General features: G+C 44.9%; 1 protein-coding gene across 1 annotated transcript in view; it reads right to left on the bottom strand.

Moving 5' to 3' along the window:
- Positions 1-1,311: 1,311 nt before the first annotated feature.
- The window catches only part of mrtfab (myocardin related transcription factor Ab), a 37,908-nt gene continuing 18,025 nt past the window's right edge, over positions 1,312-21,194 (bottom strand). Inside the window, 17 exon segments of the mRNA XM_051066523.1 lie at positions 1,312-2,974; positions 2,977-3,066; positions 4,310-4,450; positions 4,750-4,842; positions 4,931-5,137; positions 5,315-5,533; positions 5,535-6,335; positions 6,425-6,820; positions 7,096-7,267; positions 7,635-7,819; positions 8,341-8,412; positions 8,622-8,765; positions 8,857-9,020; positions 9,947-10,108; positions 10,617-10,692; positions 11,158-11,213; positions 15,275-15,340. Coding sequence (XP_050922480.1) covers positions 2,318-2,974; positions 2,977-3,066; positions 4,310-4,450; positions 4,750-4,842; positions 4,931-5,137; positions 5,315-5,533; positions 5,535-6,335; positions 6,425-6,820; positions 7,096-7,267; positions 7,635-7,819; positions 8,341-8,412; positions 8,622-8,765; positions 8,857-9,020; positions 9,947-10,108; positions 10,617-10,692; positions 11,158-11,213; positions 15,275-15,340 — 3,701 coding nt within the window. The 3' untranslated portion in view covers positions 1,312-2,317.

The raw sequence follows: 21,194 nt of genomic DNA, 5'->3' as shown, positions 1-21,194 counted from the left end.
ACTATGACATTTTTTGACCATTTTTCATGCCTTACTATACTATGACATTTTTTGACCATTTTTGACATGCCTTACTATACTATGACATTTTTTGACCATTTTTCATGCCTTACTTATTTTTTTTTTTTTTTACTATACTATGACATTTTTTGACCATTTTTGACCCTTACTATACTATGACATTTTTTGACCATTTTTGACCCCTTACTATACTATGACATTTTTTGACCATTTTTGACCCCTTACTATACTATGACATTTTTTGACCATTTTTCTATACTATGCATTTTTGACTTTTATTACTATACTATGACATTTTTTGACCATTTTTCATGCCATACTATACTATGAATTTTTTGACCATTTTTCATGCCATACTACAGTATGACATTTTTTGACCATCTTTGACACCATACTACAGTATGACATTTTTTCATGGTTTTTGAAGCCTTACTGTACTAAGATCTTTTTTTTAACCCTAACCCTAACCCTAGCCACGGATCTCCAACCCTAACCCTAACCCTAGCCATGGACCCCTAACCCTAACCACAGACCCCAACCCTAACCCTAACCCTAGCCATGGATCTCCAATCCTAACCCTAGACATGGCCCTCCAACCCTAACCCTAGTCATGTTTCTCGAACCCTAACCCTAGCCATGTTTCTCCAACCCTAACCCTAACCCTAGCCATGTTTCTCCAACCCTAACCCTAACCCTAGCCATGGCCCTCCAACCCTAACCCTAACCCTAGTCATGTTTCTCGAACCCTAACCCTAACCCTAGCCATGTTTCTCCAACCCTAACCCTAACCCTAGCCATGGCCCTCCAACCCTAACCCTAACCCTAGTCATGGATCTCCAACCCTAACCCTAACCATGTTTCTCCAACCCTAACCCTAACCATGTTTCTCCAACCCTAACCCTAACCATGTTTCTCCAACCCTAACCCTAACCATGGACCTCCAACTCTAACCCTCTGAGTTGGAGGAAAACTGTAAAAGTCTCACCAGGAAACTAATAAACAACATTCTGCAGTTGTGTTGAGCTGAAGGTAAATAGTAACAGATAATGCAACAGCAGTGAGTGAGGATATAGATGCCTCTTTATGATGGCCATTTTATTTCTTAACAATGGTGCCCTCTTGTGGCCTTTCTCTTTATCAACAGGATGGTGGAGCAGGTCACTAATGATATAATAAAGTAATTAAAGTAATTAGTGTTTAATAATCACAATAATAAACTAACTGTTTTCAGCTGATATATTACATATGATATACTTGGTTGTGAATGTGCAAAAGAAAAACAGACACATCTTAGAGTTTTTATAGTATGTTTATTTTTTTAACTTTTTTTCTTTAAAAAATGACAAGGTCCAAGTATTTTGGAAGCCCCGCCCTCACCCTATGTTCCCCAGCCGGCCAGCTTGACTCTAAAGCAACCAGCAAAGAAAAATAGTCATTGACAATTGATAATATACACCCCATATACAGCAATACATAGTGGTCTACCATAATGTTACCAATAATACTCAACCTCCAATGAGGCTTCTATTCAAACTGTTGCCACTGATATGGTTCATTTCAATAGCAACTGTCAACCAATGACGGTTGTTTTTTTTTTTTGTTTGACTTGTGTGGACGGGGGTTCAGGTTGCTGCGGTGAGGTGACGACGCCACCAACTGCTGCCTTTCTTTTCACATGGTCCGTGACCAATGTAACACACGGTGGCGTCCGCTCAGCCTCACACATGCACTAAGATTCGGCCATTTCACCCAGACACAACCCCCGTCCCCACTTTAAACCAATCAGATTCAGCATAAGTGCAAAGTTTAGGAGGCACTGACACACACACTCTGCTATCTCGAGGAGCCCGAGTAAATGTCACTGACAGTCCCTCCTGAGTCCCCGTCTGTCGAACCATTTTCCAAGGGGTTGGAGTTATGTTATTACAGTGACCTACAGTTTTCTGCTGGTTCACTTTAACCTGGTTTTAAGGACGCAGGAGACAGGACTTTACAGTCTGCTGTATGAATCCCCATAGAATTAAAATTCAAAAAGTCCACTTCAGTCCCACCAAGTTCAAGTCCTGCCTATGAATTCAATTTCTATGTTTCTTTCTTACATCACCTCATCCTGCATTCAGTAACAGCCAGTGAAAAGACAGGGCAAACTCTGTAAATGTTATGTGTGCGTGTATTTGCATGTGCCAGTGACCCCTGCAGTGGTAAAGACAGCATAGAGAAAGTTTCAGTATGTGCATGAAGTAAAGACAGAGCCTGTACACAGTGTGAGCGAGTGCATGTCCATCTGTGTTCGGAGCTACAGGCATGACTCCCAGTGCAGCTGCAGGTCCGTGCTGTCCAGAAAATCGGCCGAGAAGACGCTCGGCGGAGTGTGTGGCGCCAGCGGGGCCAGACTTGTGCCCCCAACTCCTTCGCCGGCGCCCCCACCTCCACCTCCTCCTCCTCTCCCTCCTGCGCCACTGCCCCCACTTCCTCCGCTGGCGCTCCCCACCATGGAAATATCCAGCCAGTCCATGCTGTCCAAGGTGGGGTCGCCAAAGTCCAACGCTGTAGAATGGGGGGAGAAGCCCAGGTCGGACGTGTCCATGGGGGAGGGAGGGTGGTCCAGGATGCTGGGCGTGCTCAGCATTTGGCTGTGCAGGTCGTCGATCAGCGTCAGGCCGCCGTCGGGCTCCACGCCCAGCAGGGGGGCACCCGTGGTGCTCTCCAGGAAGTCCTCCAGGCGTCCGCTGCCTGTGCAGGGCTCTCCCACAGAGGGCTGCGGGGAGATGAGGGACTCTGTGGGGGTGGGTGGGGAGAGGTGGAGGGGAGACGGGGGAGAAGATGGGGAGGGCGGGTCAGAGTGCAGAGGGGCGAGGGATGGGTCTGGGTTGGCCTTGAAGCCGGGGATTTCTGGAGGAGGACAAAGAGAGAAAAATCTCATCAGCGCTGCAGACGACAGACTCATGACGTCTTTCTCTCAGTGTTTACAGCAGTTTATTTACCTCCGCTCTTGAGCAGGATGTCAAACAGGTCGTCCATCTGCTGACTATTGACGCCATTCTCCTGCTGACAGAGAGAAACACATTATTCCTCAGCCACCAAGTACACAAACCCAGCGCACAATAGACAAACCAGCACTAAACAAACTCCATCTCCTGAAATACAGTGATAAACAGTTGCATTGTGGGACCTGTTTTCTTCTGTAGTATAAATGTCTTCTGTGTGAACACAAATTATATTATTCTCAATCAAAAAAAGAAAGCCAGCAGTTTAATGTTGTCAATCAATACTGTATGTAACTAATTTATTTAATGTATCTCTGTTTAAAGTAACATTTTAGGTTTTCAAAGACAAAAAGCATCTCTCTCTCTCTGTCACTTAAAGTTCAACATTTTTGCTGAGTGGAGATGTTTGAAAACATAATATAAAGATGTAGTTTAAATAAATGTCTTCTCATTTTTTATGTGTGATGAAACCTAGTGAAATTTAATGAAATAAATAAAATAAAAAAGTGAAATTAATCTTCTCACACCCACCCTGGAAACCACAGATTTAAAAGGTTAAACATTTTTTAGTTCTGTCGTCTGGTTTTCTATGCAAATAAAACTAAAGCATTAGTGACAAGAATTAGTCACTTCGAGTCTAAAAAGAGAAATGCCCAGAATACAATGTGTTGTGGGGCAAAAAGTGTGATTTTCACTTTCACTGGAAACACTTGACTGACCACCAAGTCACTCTTTCTGTCTGCAGATATCTCACCGAGTGCAACAAGTTTACAACCGCTTTCTGGGGATTCCCAAAGGAAACACAGTCAATAACTAAGACTGAGAAAAGTGGGCAATGCCAAATATATAAGTTAAAGTGAAATAATTAAAATATATCAAGTTGACTGCAGTACATGAGGCTGGATTTTCCTCTCAGACACACATCAAAACAGCCCTCTAAGTTCAGTTGAAGGAGTAAGATGGAAAAAAGGGGGGATGGAGAGACAAAAGAGAAACTCTAGAGGAGAAATGGAAAGAAGAAAGAGACATGCTGTGGGACATACTTTGGAGCGTTGAGTAGGAAGGGAGGTGTTGGGTTTGGGAGAGGGAGGGGTGAACAGTGTGTGCCGGTCGTAAGGCGGACACACCTCCTCTCTCTGTCAGGATGGAGTGATGAAATGAAAAAGAAGAGAGAAGAAACCACGAGAAAAAAAAAGTTAATGAAGTTTACAACAATGTGGAGCAGTAGACTGAGCAGTGGGGGTGACAATGATGATGGGAACTACCAGGAAACTGCCAACAACAGGAGATGCTGCTGTTACCTTCAGAGATGAGATTAAGTTGCTTTGGCTTTCGCTGTCCGACATGTCGTCGAAGAACGGCTGCAGGCTGGGCGGAGCGGTGACGGACAGGTTGGGTTGTGGAACGCCGTTGGTGTCCAGGTGCAGCCCCGCCTTCTGTCCCTGAGGGAAAAACACGGCAAAGATTTAAACTGTGTTAGTGGCGACACCTTGTGGTGGGAAGGTGTTACTGCTTGGAGGATGCAGACAGTTCATTTGGTGAATGTTTTTGTCCAAAAAACACTTTGACTTGTGGACAAGAGGAGTTGGGGACTGAACCATCAACCTTACAGTTAATAGGCAAAATGCTGTATTGATCAATAACTTCAACGTTTGAAGGTTGTGGTAACTTACACACATCAAATCAAACAAAATATTTAAAACCATGTTTTATAGCGACATGTTCTGGGTCTGGGTTGTACCTTTTTGATTGGCTGGCTCGCAGGCTCGGCCTCTGTCTGCTCTTTTGATTGGCTCTCAGTGCTGGGGAGTTTACTCGGAGTCGACTGCAATCTCTGAAAAAAGAAACAGAGGAAGATAAATAAATATTTCATCACGTACTAACCCGTCGCAGACTGTAAAAGAATTTACATTTTACCGTACCTGCAGCGTGATGCGTCCGTTGGTTTTGGCCAACGAGGACACGCCATTCTGTCCGTCTGCGGTGTGGCTGGTGAGAGCGATCAGGTAGTGGTTGCCGTTGCTGTCGGTGACCAGCGTGGGCGTGCCGTTAGCCTTGAGGAGGTCTAATGAGATGGCCTGAGTGTGGATCTGAGTGCCGTTCTGCTGGTTGATGAAGACCGGAGTCACCTGGAAATGAACAAACATTCTTCAGCAAAAACTACTTGTTAAAAGTAGAGATGTGAGGTTGCTCTACTTTCATCCAGTCATTACAGTTTACACTTCACAATCACACTAAAATGGCTGATGATGGTGAAATGTTAAATGCAGTGAAATTCAAAACGTGTGGAACCGCAGGGTCTTCACCTGCTGTGTGGCGACGGCTGCCGTCTGTTGTTTCTGCCTCTGATGAGCCTTCAGCTGTTTCCTCTGCTGGGTTTGGTTCGCCGCGGGCTTCTGGCTCGCCACCGTCTGGTTCTGGATCTGCACCTGAACCTGCTTCAGCTGAACCTGGTTCTTCTGCTGGCTCTGTTGAACTTGCCCCTGGGTTTGTTTGAGCTGGTTCTGCTGCACCAGCTTCTGTTGGCGTGAGTTTCTGCTGCGCTAACTTCTGCTGGGCCTGGAGCTGCTTCTGTTGGGTTTGCTGTATGATGAGCTGCTGGAGCTGCTGCTGCTGATGGAGCAGGATTTGAGCTTCCTTCTTTTGCTGCTGTTGTTTTTGAGGGGTTGATTTCGCCTCAGAGACTTTCTGCAGCTGCACCTGGCTCTGCTGCTGTTTGGGTTGTTGTAGCTGCCGTTTCTGCTGTTCAGCTTGTTGGACCTGCAGCCGCTGAATCTGCTGCAGCCTGAGCAGAGTCTCCTGAGAGCACTGCATCGGCGGGGCCAGCTTCTTCGCCTGCGCCTCCTCCGTTACTCCCTCCATTTCTTCCTCGGGCTCCACCTCCTTCTTCACCTTCACCACAATGCCGTTAGGGAGAGTCGGGGGCTGAATGGCCGAGGCTTTTATTAGAGTTTGAAATTTAACCTCTGAGGACTGTTTGCCCTTCTCGCTTCCTTCCTTCTCCAGCACGACTCCGCCTGCCATCTTGCCCTGCTCCAGCTGGGACCTCAGGGTCTCCACAAGCCTCTGCTTCTGCCTCAGCATCCTGGTCAACTCCTCGATCTGTTTGTCCTTCTCCTGGAGCATCTGGTCTTTGTCCATGGAGGACGCGTCCATGGCTACCCCTGGCAGCTCTGGAGACTGGCCTGAGGCAGATGAAGACCTGGACAGGCTGCATGGGCTCTGGATCTCCTCTTTGACTTTGGGGAGAGGCTGTGAGAGCGGAGAGATGTTTGATGGGTGCTGAGGAGATGGGTGCAGGGTGAGTTGGGTCAAGGGAGAGCTCACCTGAGGGACAACAAAGCAAGAAGAGGACGTTAGGAAAAGATTCAGTTTCATCCAATAAACAGGCTGTTTGATTCACTTTTAGACCTCACCATCTCTCCAAACATGTCTCCATTACAGCTCGTCTCATCTGGACTCATCCCGGCCAATGACCTCTCAGACGGAGTGGGCGACACAGGAGGGCTGGAGCTGGTGCTGCCAAAACGCATGACTCTCCCAGGAACCGCATGAGCTAATGAGGACAAAGCTAACTTAAACCCACCCTCTGCTGACTGGTGATCAGGGCCGGTGGTTGTGGTTGGAGAGGATGTGACGGTGCTGGAGGCTGAGTTAGCGCCCTGTGGGCTGGGCTGTAACATGCCATTTTTCAAAACCGCTGTGGTGCCGCCATTTTGCTCCTGATAGTTTCGCAGCCTCTCAATTAGATCGTTTTTGGTGCCTGAGACGGTCAAACCACGCAATTTCAGTTCCTGTTTCAGCTCAGCGACCTGGAGGATGAGAAACCAGATCAGTGCTCATACAGCAGGCGTCACCTCAGAGTAACAGATCAAAACAACAGTATTTAGTTTAGTGGTCCCCACCCTGGGAGCTGGACCCCCTAAAAGGTCACGTGATTAATCGAATCACATAACATCATGATTCTTTTTCTAGATTTACTTGTGAAATATTTGGATCTTTCCTTCAGTAGACAGCTGTAACAGCAGCTGACATTACTTCTATAAAAACATTTAGTTAGAAATATCTATCTGTCGGTTTAAATTACTTTGAACTCATCCAGGTTGGCTGGCAGAGTGATGGGTTTGGCTCCTCCCACTGCAGTTTGGCTCTGACGGGCAGTCCCACTCTGATTGGAAGGGCCCGTGGTGGTTGTCGTGGGAACGCTGCGGGAGGGGGAAGGGCCAGAGTTGGTTGTGGGCGGCTGCTCGGTTGGAGGCCTGAGGGGAGACAGAATCAAAACTATAACACATAGTTTTCATTATCGTTCTTGCCTGAAGTCACAGATGTTTAGTGTCAAGTCACACTGAGCTGGGACTGACTGTCATTCACAAACCTGACTTCTGCTTTAACCTCCAACAAAAACCACTAATGTGGAAGCAAGAAGCCACAGCTGAAAGTTTGGAAGAGGACAGGAAGTCATAATGAAAACTGCCTGGAGGCTGCGCTTCAGAAATGAACTTCTTAGAACTATAGTTCAATATGAGGAAGAAAAAGGAGGGAGGCAGACCTGTTGACTCGTCGCATACAAGTCAACAAGTTTCACACATACGCACACACAAACACGCGGTCATGCCTGACACTCACTTGGGAGGGGCGGGCAGGATGGTGTGGTAGTTGTAGTGCTGCTGTTGCTGGCTGAGGATCTGCAGCTGCAGGAAGAGCTGCTGCTGCTGGAGGAGCTTCGCGTAGGACGAGTCCATCTGAGGCGGACGCTCCTTGTCTGCCTTCTGGTCCGGGGGGATGTACTGGTGGTACTTCAGCTTCTTCACCTACACCCAGACAATGAAGAGAATTAAAATGACAAGATAATGTTACACTATTATCATCATCAGTGTGTAATATAAGTTCTGTGAATAACAATAGAGGATGTGCATTCAGTACATTTTGTGGAAAGATAATTAGTAATAGCATAACTATAACAAAAGGCTATTTCCAGTTAAGTCTGTATTCTAATAACAGTACTGCAGTTGTCAGAAAGTGGTGTCTCTTCCTCTTCTATAATAGATTTCTTCTTGTGCGATTGTTAAATGTCAGAAAAATGTCAGTGTGGCTCTACAGGAACTGACACCAAAACCAAAGCCCTTTAACTGACCACTGGACACTTTCAGTATTTCTTAGTCGGTTTTGGAAACAACTTGGTGAACCAGGTGAGAAAAGAAAAAAGCAGTTTGAGGACTTTGTGCCGACAGCTGACCATCATTCAGTGTCTCTTCACAGGTCGTTATTTTGGATGAATCATAGCTAAGTCCTGTGTCAGTGCCAGTTAAAATAAAACAAAGAGCACGCTGACCTTGGGTTTGTTGTCCTTTGGTTTTTTAGATCTCTGTGGAGGACGATCCGAACTCGTCTTAGCCTGAGACTGCTGACAGGACGTGAGAAATGGGGTCAGGGAGGAGGAAGTAAGGAAATGAAGAGATGAGGGAGGGTTAGCCAGTTATAGCTGCTCCACAAAAAGAGATTAAGGTCACATTTATTCACAAGTCATCAAATCTGCAGGATGTTCAACTTGAAACAACCTACTGCTCCACGGCTGTCGCTGCAATGAGAGGACAATAACCAGCGTTTGCGCACCTTGACCTGTCCGGTGGAGGAGCGGGGGCTTGCTGAGGTCACCATCGTCGTTCCATTTGTCAATTTTGGGGGTGGGGAGGAGTCTGACCCGTTCACCTGAGGAGGAGGTGGTGGAGGAGGTGGAGGAGGGGGCTGAGTAAGGAACTGAGAAAAAAAAGTCTCTGGTTAACGGTCTGATCGGATCAGGTGTGAATAATTTCAAACTGAAGTGACTCTGTCTTAATTGCGGTGCTACCTGTGTGGGAGACATGTCCCCATTCTGGGTGAGTGCATCAGAGGGGGACAGCTGAGGGACGGCACTCAGGGGAGAGTCGTGATTGGTCAGCTGGTCCGGTGACAGAGCGTCACTGCTGTCTTCATCTAAAGACGAACTCTCTCCCCCGGCTCCCTTTGGAGAATCTGTGACAGAGCAGAGGTGTTTTCAGATTCTGTGAAACGACGATGAGTCACTACGGCATCTTTTGGCGGTTTGTTGTAAACGTCTGCGAGTGAAAACGGCTCGTGAACGTCAGAAATTCTCCCAGTTCAACAGTTCAACCCCCTCACACACACTGATGAAGATTACAAAACAGCCATGAGTAATTTTAGAGAAGTTATGCAACCCAGCAGGTCTAAGTTTCAAAACAGGACTATGTCCAAACATAGTAGTTGTGTCATTTCTGTGACAGAGCTGTTAGTCAAAAATCGTGTGGTTTATTTTTTTTAATGGTATCACATCCGCTGCTTGGGGTGTGTTTATACCCTCACCCCCTAAAATACTGTATTACAAGTGTGTGTAGATACCTGCATGTTGTAATTACTCAGCTGTAGGTGTGTTCAGACTGAACGTAAATCAAATTTGTCACTGAAGTCACTAAAACAGTGGCAATGAAATAACCGAGGTGAACATGTTTTAACTCGAGTACGAGTGAATGTTCCACTGATTTCTACAAGCATCAATTAAGTGGGGCAATAAAACCACTTTGCTTCCAGTCTGAAGTGTTTTCACGGATCCTGCAGGTGTGTCTGTGTAAAAGTCTGTATCCCTGCACCAGCTTGTTTGAATGTCATAAATGAGTATTCTTTGGAATGTGTTGTTTTTGCTTTACCTGTACTTATGTGTTAAATGTCTCTGTAAACAATTAAATCTGGATAAATAATGTGTGTCCATGTGACTGATTGATGTATCTGCAAGTGCTTGTAATGTGTGCTAATGATTGCAAATGTGACAGTGTACTAATCGTGTGAACATTTAGAGTGTGAGCACTCTGCAAACTGTGAATACATCTGTCCGTGTACAGACACGTGTGTGCAGCTGAATGTGGTGACGCATGGTGTGTAGTTACCCAGCAGTGAGTGCTGCAGGGGGCAGCTGACAGACAGGATGTTCTTGTGAACCAGTTCGATGGGACCCGGTCTGTGGGAGATCTTATCGTTGAGGTCGTCGGCCAGTCGCGCTCGCTTCAGCTGCAGCTGCTTGGCCTGCAGGGACGGCTCTGCCGACGTCTCTGTGGAAGGGCACAGCAGGTCAGCGTACGTGAAATTCATTCGTCAAGTGATTTATTTTTATCTAACAACAAAAACAAAGCAGCACCAGGTAAGTAGCGTGTACCCGTGGGATATAAATCGACATACAGTCCATTCAAATACTTTGAGCAGATCACAGACACAGGAAGCTGACTCTCTGAAGATCACAGATACTGAGTTTGGGGCCCTTTTTTAGCACTTCCTGGATTAGAATTCAAGCTCAATTTAAAAACCAGAAGAAAACCAGCTGCCACTTGAAAGTGAAAACATGTCTGTGACTTTAAATGACTGGTAACAAGAGCACAGAAATAAATTCTGTTGAACTTTAACTCAGTTTAACTCAGATTGAACTTATCACATGGTATTGGTTGTGTTTTGTTTTCTGTATGCTTCCTTTAAATGACTTAAACCTTTCAACCACACTTTTGTTCTCACTCAGAATTCTTCTGAATCCAAAAGCGCAGTTTCCACTCGTCGGTGAAAACTCACCCTCCAGAATGTGCATCCTGACCAGCTCGGAGCGCTCGGGGCGACTCCGGATCTTCCTCTTCAGATAGTCCTCGGTCTGAGGGGAAACACAGGAGTCGTACACATTACGGTGAGGCAGCAGATGGAAGAAAGAGGATCACAAGCAGAAGGATGAGAGAGAATAAAGGGTGTGGGGAAGATGATAAAAGTCTTTAATGGACACTTGTTGCAATGCAGTAAACTGCTGTTGTAGACACACTTGATGCTTTCTTCTTTGTTTGTTTGGCCAGGCATGGTTCTCAGAGCTTTGTGTGCTAAATATAAATAATCTATGAAGTGTGAGACATTTTCACTGAATGTTAAAAAAACAGTGCTAATGATGTTTATGCTGCTTCATGCCTGAAGAGTGCTACTTTAATACTGTTTGTATGGCACCCAAGTTTCCCCGTTTACTAAGAGTAGAATTCAATTACTGCTTCGTGCTATGCTGTTCATACAGTGCATGAATGTTTTAACCCATGCAAACACATTCAGAGAGCAGAAAACTGCTGAAGACACTCACCCTTGCTCGCTCCAGACTCCTCCGCTGTTCGTGAAAGGCTGCCGGGCTTTTCAGTGCTGTGTGGAGAGAGGCGGAAAAAAAACAGAGAGAGACGTGAGCTGAGACTCTGATGGGAGTCGTGATGCTCCTTTCAGCCAGTGACAATGTGAGAACAGATACAGCTATAGAGGAAGACAGGTTCAAAGCAGAAGTAGCTGCGGGACGAGAAGGTCAGGAGTGTTATTCTAGATCACAGCTCTGCTGGCTGATGGGCCTCTGCTGCATGCTGTGTGTACAGGAATACAGCTCATTTTTCAGCAGTGGAGACTAATTCTGTTATCACTGAGAGAATTGAAACTGAGGGTCGTTTTCTTTGCCTTGTTACTTCAGATCCTCGTCGTGTTCTCATCACGGCTTTTACACTGAAGCAGATGCAGAAAGTGTCGAGTCGTAGCCACTCGCGGTGGCTTGGGCTTAGCGGCTTGGCGTAGGTAAATTAGGTTTTACGGGAGCAAATAGTCAGACATACCTCATGGAACCACATGACTGTAACCATAACCATGACCGTGAGCTTTCCCGAAGCCTAACTCAGCAGTTTCATTAGCCTTAATGTAACCAAACTCCCCCTCTGTGAGCTCAGTTGGTCACGTTATTCCATACACTTTTTCCATCTATTCCTTCTCATTGTTTGAACTGAGGTTACATGTTCATGTGAATTCACATTTGGACACATTATCCTTGCTTATCCTGATTAAACTCTTAGATATTTTCTTCTAAAAGCAGCACAATTAGAGCCTGAGTCATGATAATTTTATGGTTTTTATGTTACTAAGACCTGCTGACGACCAGCCGACTGTCTGCGTCGTGAGTCTAATAGATGGCCTGTGAAGTGGTGGTCTGGGGTTGATCTTTAAAAAGGACTCCTGCACATAAAGAAAATTCATCAGTGCACTCCAGCATGACTGTCCATGATGTACTTTGTGCGTGGTGTGTGTGCTTATATATATTTTACCAAGCCTGTTGTGGCCTTAGTCTTTTAACATTCAAAACTTTTTAATATCAAATGTAAACGGTGGAGGGTTAGAGAAGCTGAACAGACTCAAACAAAGAGGTCCATTCTGTTTGGGGAAGGATATTGTTGGAGGGCAGCGGCAGTTACAATGATGTAACATGGCAATTGTCTGATTGGTCAAGAGCTGGTGAAATCCCTGCCAAGGGTGTGTGAGCGAGGACATTCTGGCCAAAGCGGAGCGTTGACTGTATGTGTGCCACAGATGACTGGGTGGGGGTGGGAGACATTCCTGTGTCACAACCCCCCCACCCAAACACCCACCCTGACGTTGAAAGAAGAAGACCTACATACCAGTTGTGATATAACCAGACGGTCAAGTTCACAGCAAAACATAAAAAAACACACCACTGGTCAGCTGATCATGTTTCTTACACATGAAATACAGGATCTGATTGATAACAGTTCAGACTTTTTTACTGGTTCGCTGATTCTATTTATGCATTTAGCTGCTCTGACATGTTTTTGTGACGCAGTTGCATATCTCAGGCAGCAGTGAATCCTGTCTCTCCAACCACTGAGCAGAGACAACGGTCATGTCTGATTTGAGGAGCTGCTAACCATGGAAAAACGAAGTTACTGTGGGCTGGTAGAAGGAAGATAAATTTGGCAGATGAATATGAAAACACTTCTCATAACCGGCGTCATCTAATTATTTTTTTTTGCGAGTGTATATGTGGAGGGAAATTTGAGCTTTTCTAAAAACGCTGACATGTAATTGTAAGGCTTCTCAATCTCTCATAGTATTTCCACTTTCGCAGCAATATTAACTGTAGCTGCTGCCTCTGACTCCCTCTGTTATTGCTTGGTTTGTATGTTAGTGCAATCCATCTGATAATACAGCTATAACTTTACATTTTTATTCTGTTTCTGCACAAGTATAAAACAGTGATTTGACTGCGCCATCAATTACAAATCTATACTTACACAATAAAAACAACACCTGTGCTGTGTATCTGTCTATGGTGAAACACTAAAGACTCAATTGCAGTTAAGTCAGAGACAACAAAAAGAGATTTACCGTGAAGAGCAGGCTGGCCACGTGTCTGAGAACGATCTACTGATTCAAGAGCACTCGTAACGCAGATTAATTATTTGCCAACTTCAAACAAACTAAAAAATAAAATGGCACAAACATGGTGTTCTCAAATCTCTTTTCTTTGGTGGAAACATGCCCTTTGCAAGACACTAACCTTTCAATCTGTCACACATGGCTGACCTGAGGACACAGCAGCATTGTTATTGCTTGTTCACCCTTACATCTATGTATCTAATATCTCCTAATCCACTGTAATCATCCTCTTGTCCAGAAACACCCTGCTTCATATTTACACAGCAGCAACTTAGGTCCATCGTTGCAGCAGGTGGGAGGTCAAGCGCCTTGCTCAAGAACACCTAGACTGAGATAGTCAGAGGAGGAACGTGGAAAGTTACTCTCTCACACCACCTACAGCTGCAAAACCAGTGTGAGGATTTGATACCACGGCAGGAACTCGCCCCTCATCAGTTCCCAGCACTCACCTGTCTCCTCTACAGCTCGACATCACAATATGGTAACTATCATCGTGATACAATTCCACTGAAAGTCGATAAATGACGGTGCACCCTCCTCTGCTCGCTCGGCAGCAGTTCACTTGATCTTTATGGTCTTGTAATTCAACAGGGGCCTTGGCAGCCTGAACAGACCTTTGCTCTACCTTGCTGCGTCTTCGAGCCAACACTCAGAATAAGCGCTCAGTGTTTGGAGCAAACACAGTCTTTGATAACTCTCTTATGAACCTATGGCATCTCTTTCTTTATGTGTTAAGTCTCTGTTTCTCCACAGAAGACTCAAAACATCCCTCCAGGCCACACTGATCCCACTGCAGCTAATGGTCTGGCATGAGGCCTGTTGCATAAGGAGGACACAGACAGATTTACTGTAACGACTAAATGGTCCGAATGTGAGACTCCATGCTGCCCAGTAAAACAAGCTCTTGGTCTGAGTGTCCACCCCAGTGCATTCTTTCAAACCTAACACTTAGTTTTTTTTATACAAACTGAGCCTGGTTATTTAGTGTAAGTGCATTTTTAGTGGACTGATGTGCCAGTTCAGGGTCAGATGTTACCATTAGCAAACTGCAGCAGTGAAATACAACAAAGTGTGACACAAAAAAAAGCTGAAAATGGGCCAAACTTGGGAGGACAAGCAGGATATTGCGATTACCAATGACTGACAGGCGATCCACATTTCTACCTACGAATCTCTCTGTCTCCCCTGCATGTTTAGTTCCTCTAAACAACAACCTTGTCAGGTATTCTACCTCCCTGTGGGTATCTTTCTCTACCCCACAATCACTTGGTTATAGGAGATTAACTTGACATATGCACTGCATGAGGCTGAATGCTGGAGCCTTCTTGGGAAAAAAAAAAGCTTGTTACTCGCTGCCCCCAGAGCTGCATTTGACACAGAAACAAGAGGAAAATTTATATCCCCGCCTCTTGTGATGTGTGGAACTCGCTGAAACAGGAAGTGGATACAGAAGAAGAGGAAGCTGCCCTATTTGATAACACAAAGTGGTGCAAAGACACCACGAAATATGACACAGGCACAAACTCGATAATACATGGAGATAAGGGCTGTTAAAAAACTAAATGCAAAAACAGAGCTTCATAATATTGTATAAAACCAACATAACCCGATATGTGAGAGTGAAAGTCCCGTTCAGCATGTGGATCAATGGCCCATATACACATATAGCTCAGCGTTGGTATTATATAACAACCCGATCAATCTTTGACAGGATCTGACATGGTGTCTGATGCCGGATCAGGAGGGAGTTAACTCGAAGACACAGACACACTGTCCTGGTGTCATAAAACTAAGATCATCCACATGCTGAATAAGGTGAGACTGGGTCAGTTTCAGCTACTTCTTCAGTGTGTATTGAGCATGTGCATCACTTGCCGTAAATACACCATATTAACATAGGACTAACCACACTGACTATGCATCCTGGAAGTTGCACAATACGGTACTTTTTGATTCACTGGCCCCGAGTATCACAGATACTTAAAGGAGAGACTTACGTGGCATGATCCCTTGGCTGACCAGTTCCTCTCGTGTTCGTCTCTGCTGGAGTTTGAGCTGGAGGACTGCATGGAGACAGGGAAGGTGAAGGTTGGAGGGGGGGGGGGGACAGAGGAGAAGAGAGAGTCAGTGACGGCCCGGTGAGAACACGAGTCTACAGCGAAGGAGCTCAGAGCTCTTAAAGCTTCCTTATTGTCCACAGTTCAGAAGTCCATCTGTCGTGTTTAGATGTATAACCACACAGGGGAGCCCAGATGCATTTGGACTGACGTGAAGAGGACCTGCACTCTCTGGCACCCACTTCATCCTCCCATTTCCCCCTTCTCTTGTGCTTTTTTTGAAGCTGCAGAGGAGGCGGGTGCAAGGAGGGCGTGAGTACTACACACTTCCTGTTTCTGGGTTGGTTTTTTTTTTTATTCTGTTCTCAGATGTGTGTGAAAAAAAAAATCATTCATCAAAGAATCAGACACAGAGGGATGAAGCAAGCACAGCAAAAAAGATAAAAGAAACCAGTAAAGGAAGCAAAAAGAACAACGAGCATGCAGACGGACACAAGATCAGCCTCGATCTGAGAGTAGATGATTTAAAAAAAAAAAAGAAAAAGCATATGGGCTGATTGCGCCGTCATTTCAAAACAGGAAGTGCTAGTTACATAACACAGAGGCTGGGAGAGAGAGTTTTAAGGAACATGGCACTGGACAAAAAGAGTTGGACCATGTTTGACCCTTCTGCACACATTAAATTTCAGTTGTTGTGCATCATGCAGCCCAGTCGTTCTCGTCTTTGTACCTTTTAAAGTCAAACTAATCGTACAAATTGTCCCCTGAGCTGAAAGCTTATTGCCTCTCATTCTAACCTCATAACCATAATTGAATGTTGAATTAAAAATCACTTTGTAATGAATTAAAAAGTTAGTCGGGCCGAGGGAAGAAGAAAAATTTAACAGAGTAGTAATTTAACAGCTGCAGGATCATGCAAGTGCATTGTGTTTCATCACTTGCTGCAGTATCAGTTTATTGCAACATAGCAACAACTTAGGGAAGTAAGCTGGACCTTTGAGTCCACCACGCAGACAACTGACCAGCTACAAACACATCACTGACCGTGACAGTTATAAACAAAACAGACAGAGTTGTCACTTTGCACAGTTTGCCTGTGCTATTATGGGTATTTCCTGAGGTCAATCAATGACATGGTTTCTTGGTAACAGCCTGTTGCTATTAGAAAACTGACAATGTGACACACACACACAGATCATCTTGGTTTTAAGTTCACACAGTTTGACAAAATCAGAGGGAATGAGTATGCAGTTACACCAAATACTATTTTCACCAACGCAGACGTTAAGCTCAGCTCCACTCAGCTGAGACACTTGTTTGATATGCACCAGCTGTCCCTGCTGAAGGGTGGTGTGTGTGTGTGTGTGTGTGTGCATGTGTGTGTGAAGTGGAACACACCACTGAGGCTTCCCAAGCATTTCTGGCCAGGGTTGCGTCTGCTACTTTGAGGACAAGCAGCACCTGTTCCTTCCCACTAACAAAGTGACATCATTGGCTGCTTGCGGTGCAAGCTAACCGGCAGCCGCCGCTGCTGTGTTAGCCCTCCGTTATGACAAACAATCCAGGCCTGGACAGCAACACCGCGAGTCCCATGTATTAACGTCAGAGCCTGTGCATGTAAATGTCACTCTCTGGCTCTAAATCCTGGCTGGCGATCCCAGCTCCCCCTCTGTTTTATTTACAAGTGTGTATGCTCTAAATCTCGAGAGATCAGAGCAGCACAAGAGACTCCCCTCTGGAAGCAAAAACATGTCAGTTCACGTTCAGCGGCGTAAACACAGAGACCTAAACAGAGAGATGAGATGAGTTCATGTATATGTTGCACCCGTGCAGCAGCTAGCAGACTAATCGTCCCTCAGTGCCAAGCACATGGGCAAACACTTAGGAGACTCACATGTTGCTTGGACCCATGCACACACTCTCAAAAACACACACAGAGACATGCTGACTGTGAGTGCAGAGACACTTCCAGAGAAGAGGTTTATTCTGGGAAAGAGAATCTTACACTTTCCCTCTATCCCTGCTTCACATCTCGGTGCTCCCACACACCAAGGACACTCCAGTTAACTTATTTATTCTCTCCTGCACTCTCTTTCTCATTCCTCCATCTCTGGCAGCAAGTGAGCTCAAAGCCCAAGTATTGGCTGTTTTGTCGAGCGGCCTGCGATGGCTTCTAATGGCTTTTATCGCCAGTTAAAAATGATAAAAGTGTCAGCCATCACTGAGTTCATTCTCTCAGTGGCTTGGGAAAAAAAATGCAGAAGTCTCACAGTGACACCTCGTACTCGCTAGTGATGGTGCTAAGTGTGAAAAGCTGCTGTGGTGTTGAAATTGTAGGCTGATGTGGGGAAACCAAATCATATGATAGTGCAGCAATGACAACTAAACTGTCATTAAATAACATACAAGTATGGGAATCAAAGCCAAACATGCAATGGAAGCAGAGTGTGTGTGTTTTCATGCAGTTAAGAAGCCTGGCTATTATCAGCTATCTGCAGAGATATTATTTCTTAAATCTTGCAGAAACCCAACTTCCTTAAGTCAGCCAAAGAATTAACACAGCTTGATGCTAGATAAACGCGACACCTAAGTCATGCATATGTGTAGTTACACTTATAATTTTTTATATATGTGTTGGACGTCAGATAGGGGGAAGAATCACAGTGGCAGCTATGAGGAAGGATGAAATTAAAATCATGGCTTGCAGTGCTGCATCACCTAAATATAATCAACTCAAACTTCACACTAGAGTGATAACATGTTCTCACTCTTAACACGACTGGTTCCACATGTGCCAGCAGTGATGTTAATGTTTGCAATTGTAAAAAGCTGAGCGGATGATTAAACATGACAATGCCTTTGTCTTATGGAGAAAAGGACACACTCCTGATCTCAAATCAGGTTTGAAGGCCATTTTGGTTAATTTAAGAAAAGGATGAAAAGGCAGGGCAGTTTTATTAGGATACTAGGCCACAGCCAAAACTGGCCTCCGCAGTCATAAAAAGTTAGAGCGAAGGAGCAGAGAGAGGGAGAGAGATGGCAGGCTGAATTTACAGCCTTTAGATGAAGCAGAGGGAACAACAATCGTTTTGCTTACTCATTCAAGCCTGCGATCTTTTGGCTACAAGATGGCATCTCAAACCACTACGCCAGCCTGCTGCCAGACACAGTCACAGTGAAAATCACAAAGAATGTAAAGTTAGAGAGTTTCCTACACATCTTTCACACTTCATTTTTTAATTTAGAGATTTAGGTGTTAAGTATTGGCCTACATCTAATATTTCTTTCCAAGTATCAATTGATCTTAAAGGTCTTTTTAGTAAATCAATCACCTGTAACTTCATAATTTTCACTAATTATTAATTATAATGTAATCTAATAAAGAAAAGCAAGCAAACAAATAACCCACATTACCTAAAACTGATGATGTTTTTAATTTAATATTTATTTGAGCGATAAGAGGCATGTCACAGCTGTTTGTATAGCGGGAATAATAATATTCTGAACTTGTTCTGCAGTTTCCAGATTTAACAGTAGTACACTATGGCAGTTGAGGAATTCTGTGTGTATATTTACACAGAGGTCACATAAGTAAGCAGGGACCGAGGGATCCGCGGGTTAGATTCAAGGTTTTTAAGATTCAGGAGGTGCCAGTCAGATAGAGAGAAGGAAGAGGTCACCGAGGCAGAGCCAAGTTCTTGGTGGCCAACTGGGCTAATCCTGCTGCGCTCATGTGTCATTAGGTCTGATTAAACTTGTCTGAGTTCGTCACTGTCCCCAAAGACCCCCAGGGCTTGGCACAGCTAAGCCTACACACACCCACCATAGCAACATGCATGAGGGAAGAATGCTACAGGCCCAGACCGGGCGAGGAAGTGGGCACCTGAGGACGGAAACATACATGATCGCACTGATCGCACGTACCCAGCTACAGAGCCCACTAACACAAAGTGCCATAGATTCTCAGAGCGGACGTTCACACTTGGCATTGGTGTTGGAAATATTCCTTTTGGAAAGCTGGTTAATGTTCTCCTGCGTGAGCTCATCGTTTGCACAGTGGCGCAGTTTGATCACATCTCTTGAACAGAGAGTCGAATGCGCCGCCTGACCACAGCAAATGTTTCACACTTCACTGAGGATGGAAAGAGGCTAGAGGGCACAAACAATACGAGGTTAAGGCCATTCACACCTTGGAATCACTCCCACTGCCTTCGCACTGCCGCACTGCTCTGGGAAGACAGATGACAACCAGGAGAGCTGGAGTGAATACTAATTATCTTAAAGTTCAAGGAACACGAGTCGGATTCAAAAAGCCTTTGTGGCGTTAATGCAGTTCACATCACTCACACTTTCTCTTTTTAACGGACAGCTGCGGTGTCATGTATGCACTATGACAGTACTGTGGAAACGCTGTTACATTTGTTTTTCTCTCCAGACCTCTATATTCCATCACTGTAATCTCACAGGAATGTTTTGTTTCATGCGTAGTCGGTCATCTATGAGTCTTGTAATGTTGGTTATAAACAAACTTGAGCTTATTTTACTGTTGCACTGACTGTAAACCGTTCCACACCAATTAAGGCTGTATCTCAAAAATGTCTGATATCATGCTGCTGCTGCTGGCTGCCTTGGTTTTTCCATTTCTATGGAACAAGATGTTTTTGTAGGTTTTTTACTCTCACTCTCAATATGACACAATCATACTAATCATAATGTATTCCCTAGCCTCTAACGCTAACCTTAACCGCCACACCTGGATGCCTAACCGTAACCTACTTCTAACCTGAACACCAAGCCATAAAACAGCCATTTAAACCAGTGGGGTCCAGCATTTTGGTCTCCACCAAGCTGTTGGAGCCTCCCAGATTTCAGAGCAACAAGTGCCAGGACACACAGTGGTTTAACTCTGCTGCACTGATCTACAGGTGGCAGCAATCCCCCAAGAAATGCAGCATGTACACCAACAAAAAGCAGAGAAGAATAATTTTTGCTAGATTGCAAACAATGCAGTTTTATGAGGAAGGAAATCCATTAAGCACATTTGTTAGACTTCAAGGATACATGCAGTCTGTTTTGGTGGGTAAAACTCAATGTAAACAATTTATGTGTTTACAAGAAAACTGCACAGGGAATCTTTAATCTTGAAGCAACATGCAATGTGACTTTACCATCACATTACACGTGTAGCCACTCACACTAACCTAATTTAACGTTAAGTTTAGTCTAGTTTACTGAAAAGGTTTATCAGGAAGAACATATAACCACTCTGACTTCCTTCCGCCTTACATAGGCCACTGAACCAAATTTCTTATCTTTAACACACACATCAACTATTAATATAAAACCATAAAGTACTGATATGTACCTGCAGAGGCACATAAACACAAATCATATCAGCTATCTCGAGTCGCTACTGAGTGAGTGTGGCTCCAGATTTGCCCACCTTCTTTCAAGCTGTGATAGACATGTCTGTCATGATCCATCTTCAGTCCTGCCTTCTCATCCATGTCATCTCCCATTGGGGGAGAGTCCAGGGGGGAGGGTTCAAAGGACAGGCAGTGGTTGGTGTCCAGCATTATCATTGAGAATGGAGATCGATTATTTTGGTAAACATTGAACTTCTCGGACAAAAGCGGTCCTCCTCCCTGACAAAGTCCCAAATGTTGGCAGTTGAAGAGGGGAGGGAAGACAAGTCCTTGATGTGTCAAAACTGCACGAGCTGTCCCTTCAATTAGCTGTCCCCTCTTTTCCAAGGGAAGGATGTGAATCAAATGCTTCAGAGGACTCCCATACAAATCAAAGAAAAGCTCCTTTCAAACCAAAGCGAGTAGGAGAAACACTGCTGCTGCCTCTCCTCTCC

This window comes from Lates calcarifer, linkage group LG23 (assembly GCF_001640805.2).
Source record: "Lates calcarifer isolate ASB-BC8 linkage group LG23, TLL_Latcal_v3, whole genome shotgun sequence".
Lineage (NCBI taxonomy): Eukaryota > Metazoa > Chordata > Actinopteri > Centropomidae > Lates > Lates calcarifer.
This window is presented reverse-complemented; position numbering and strand designations above follow the sequence as displayed.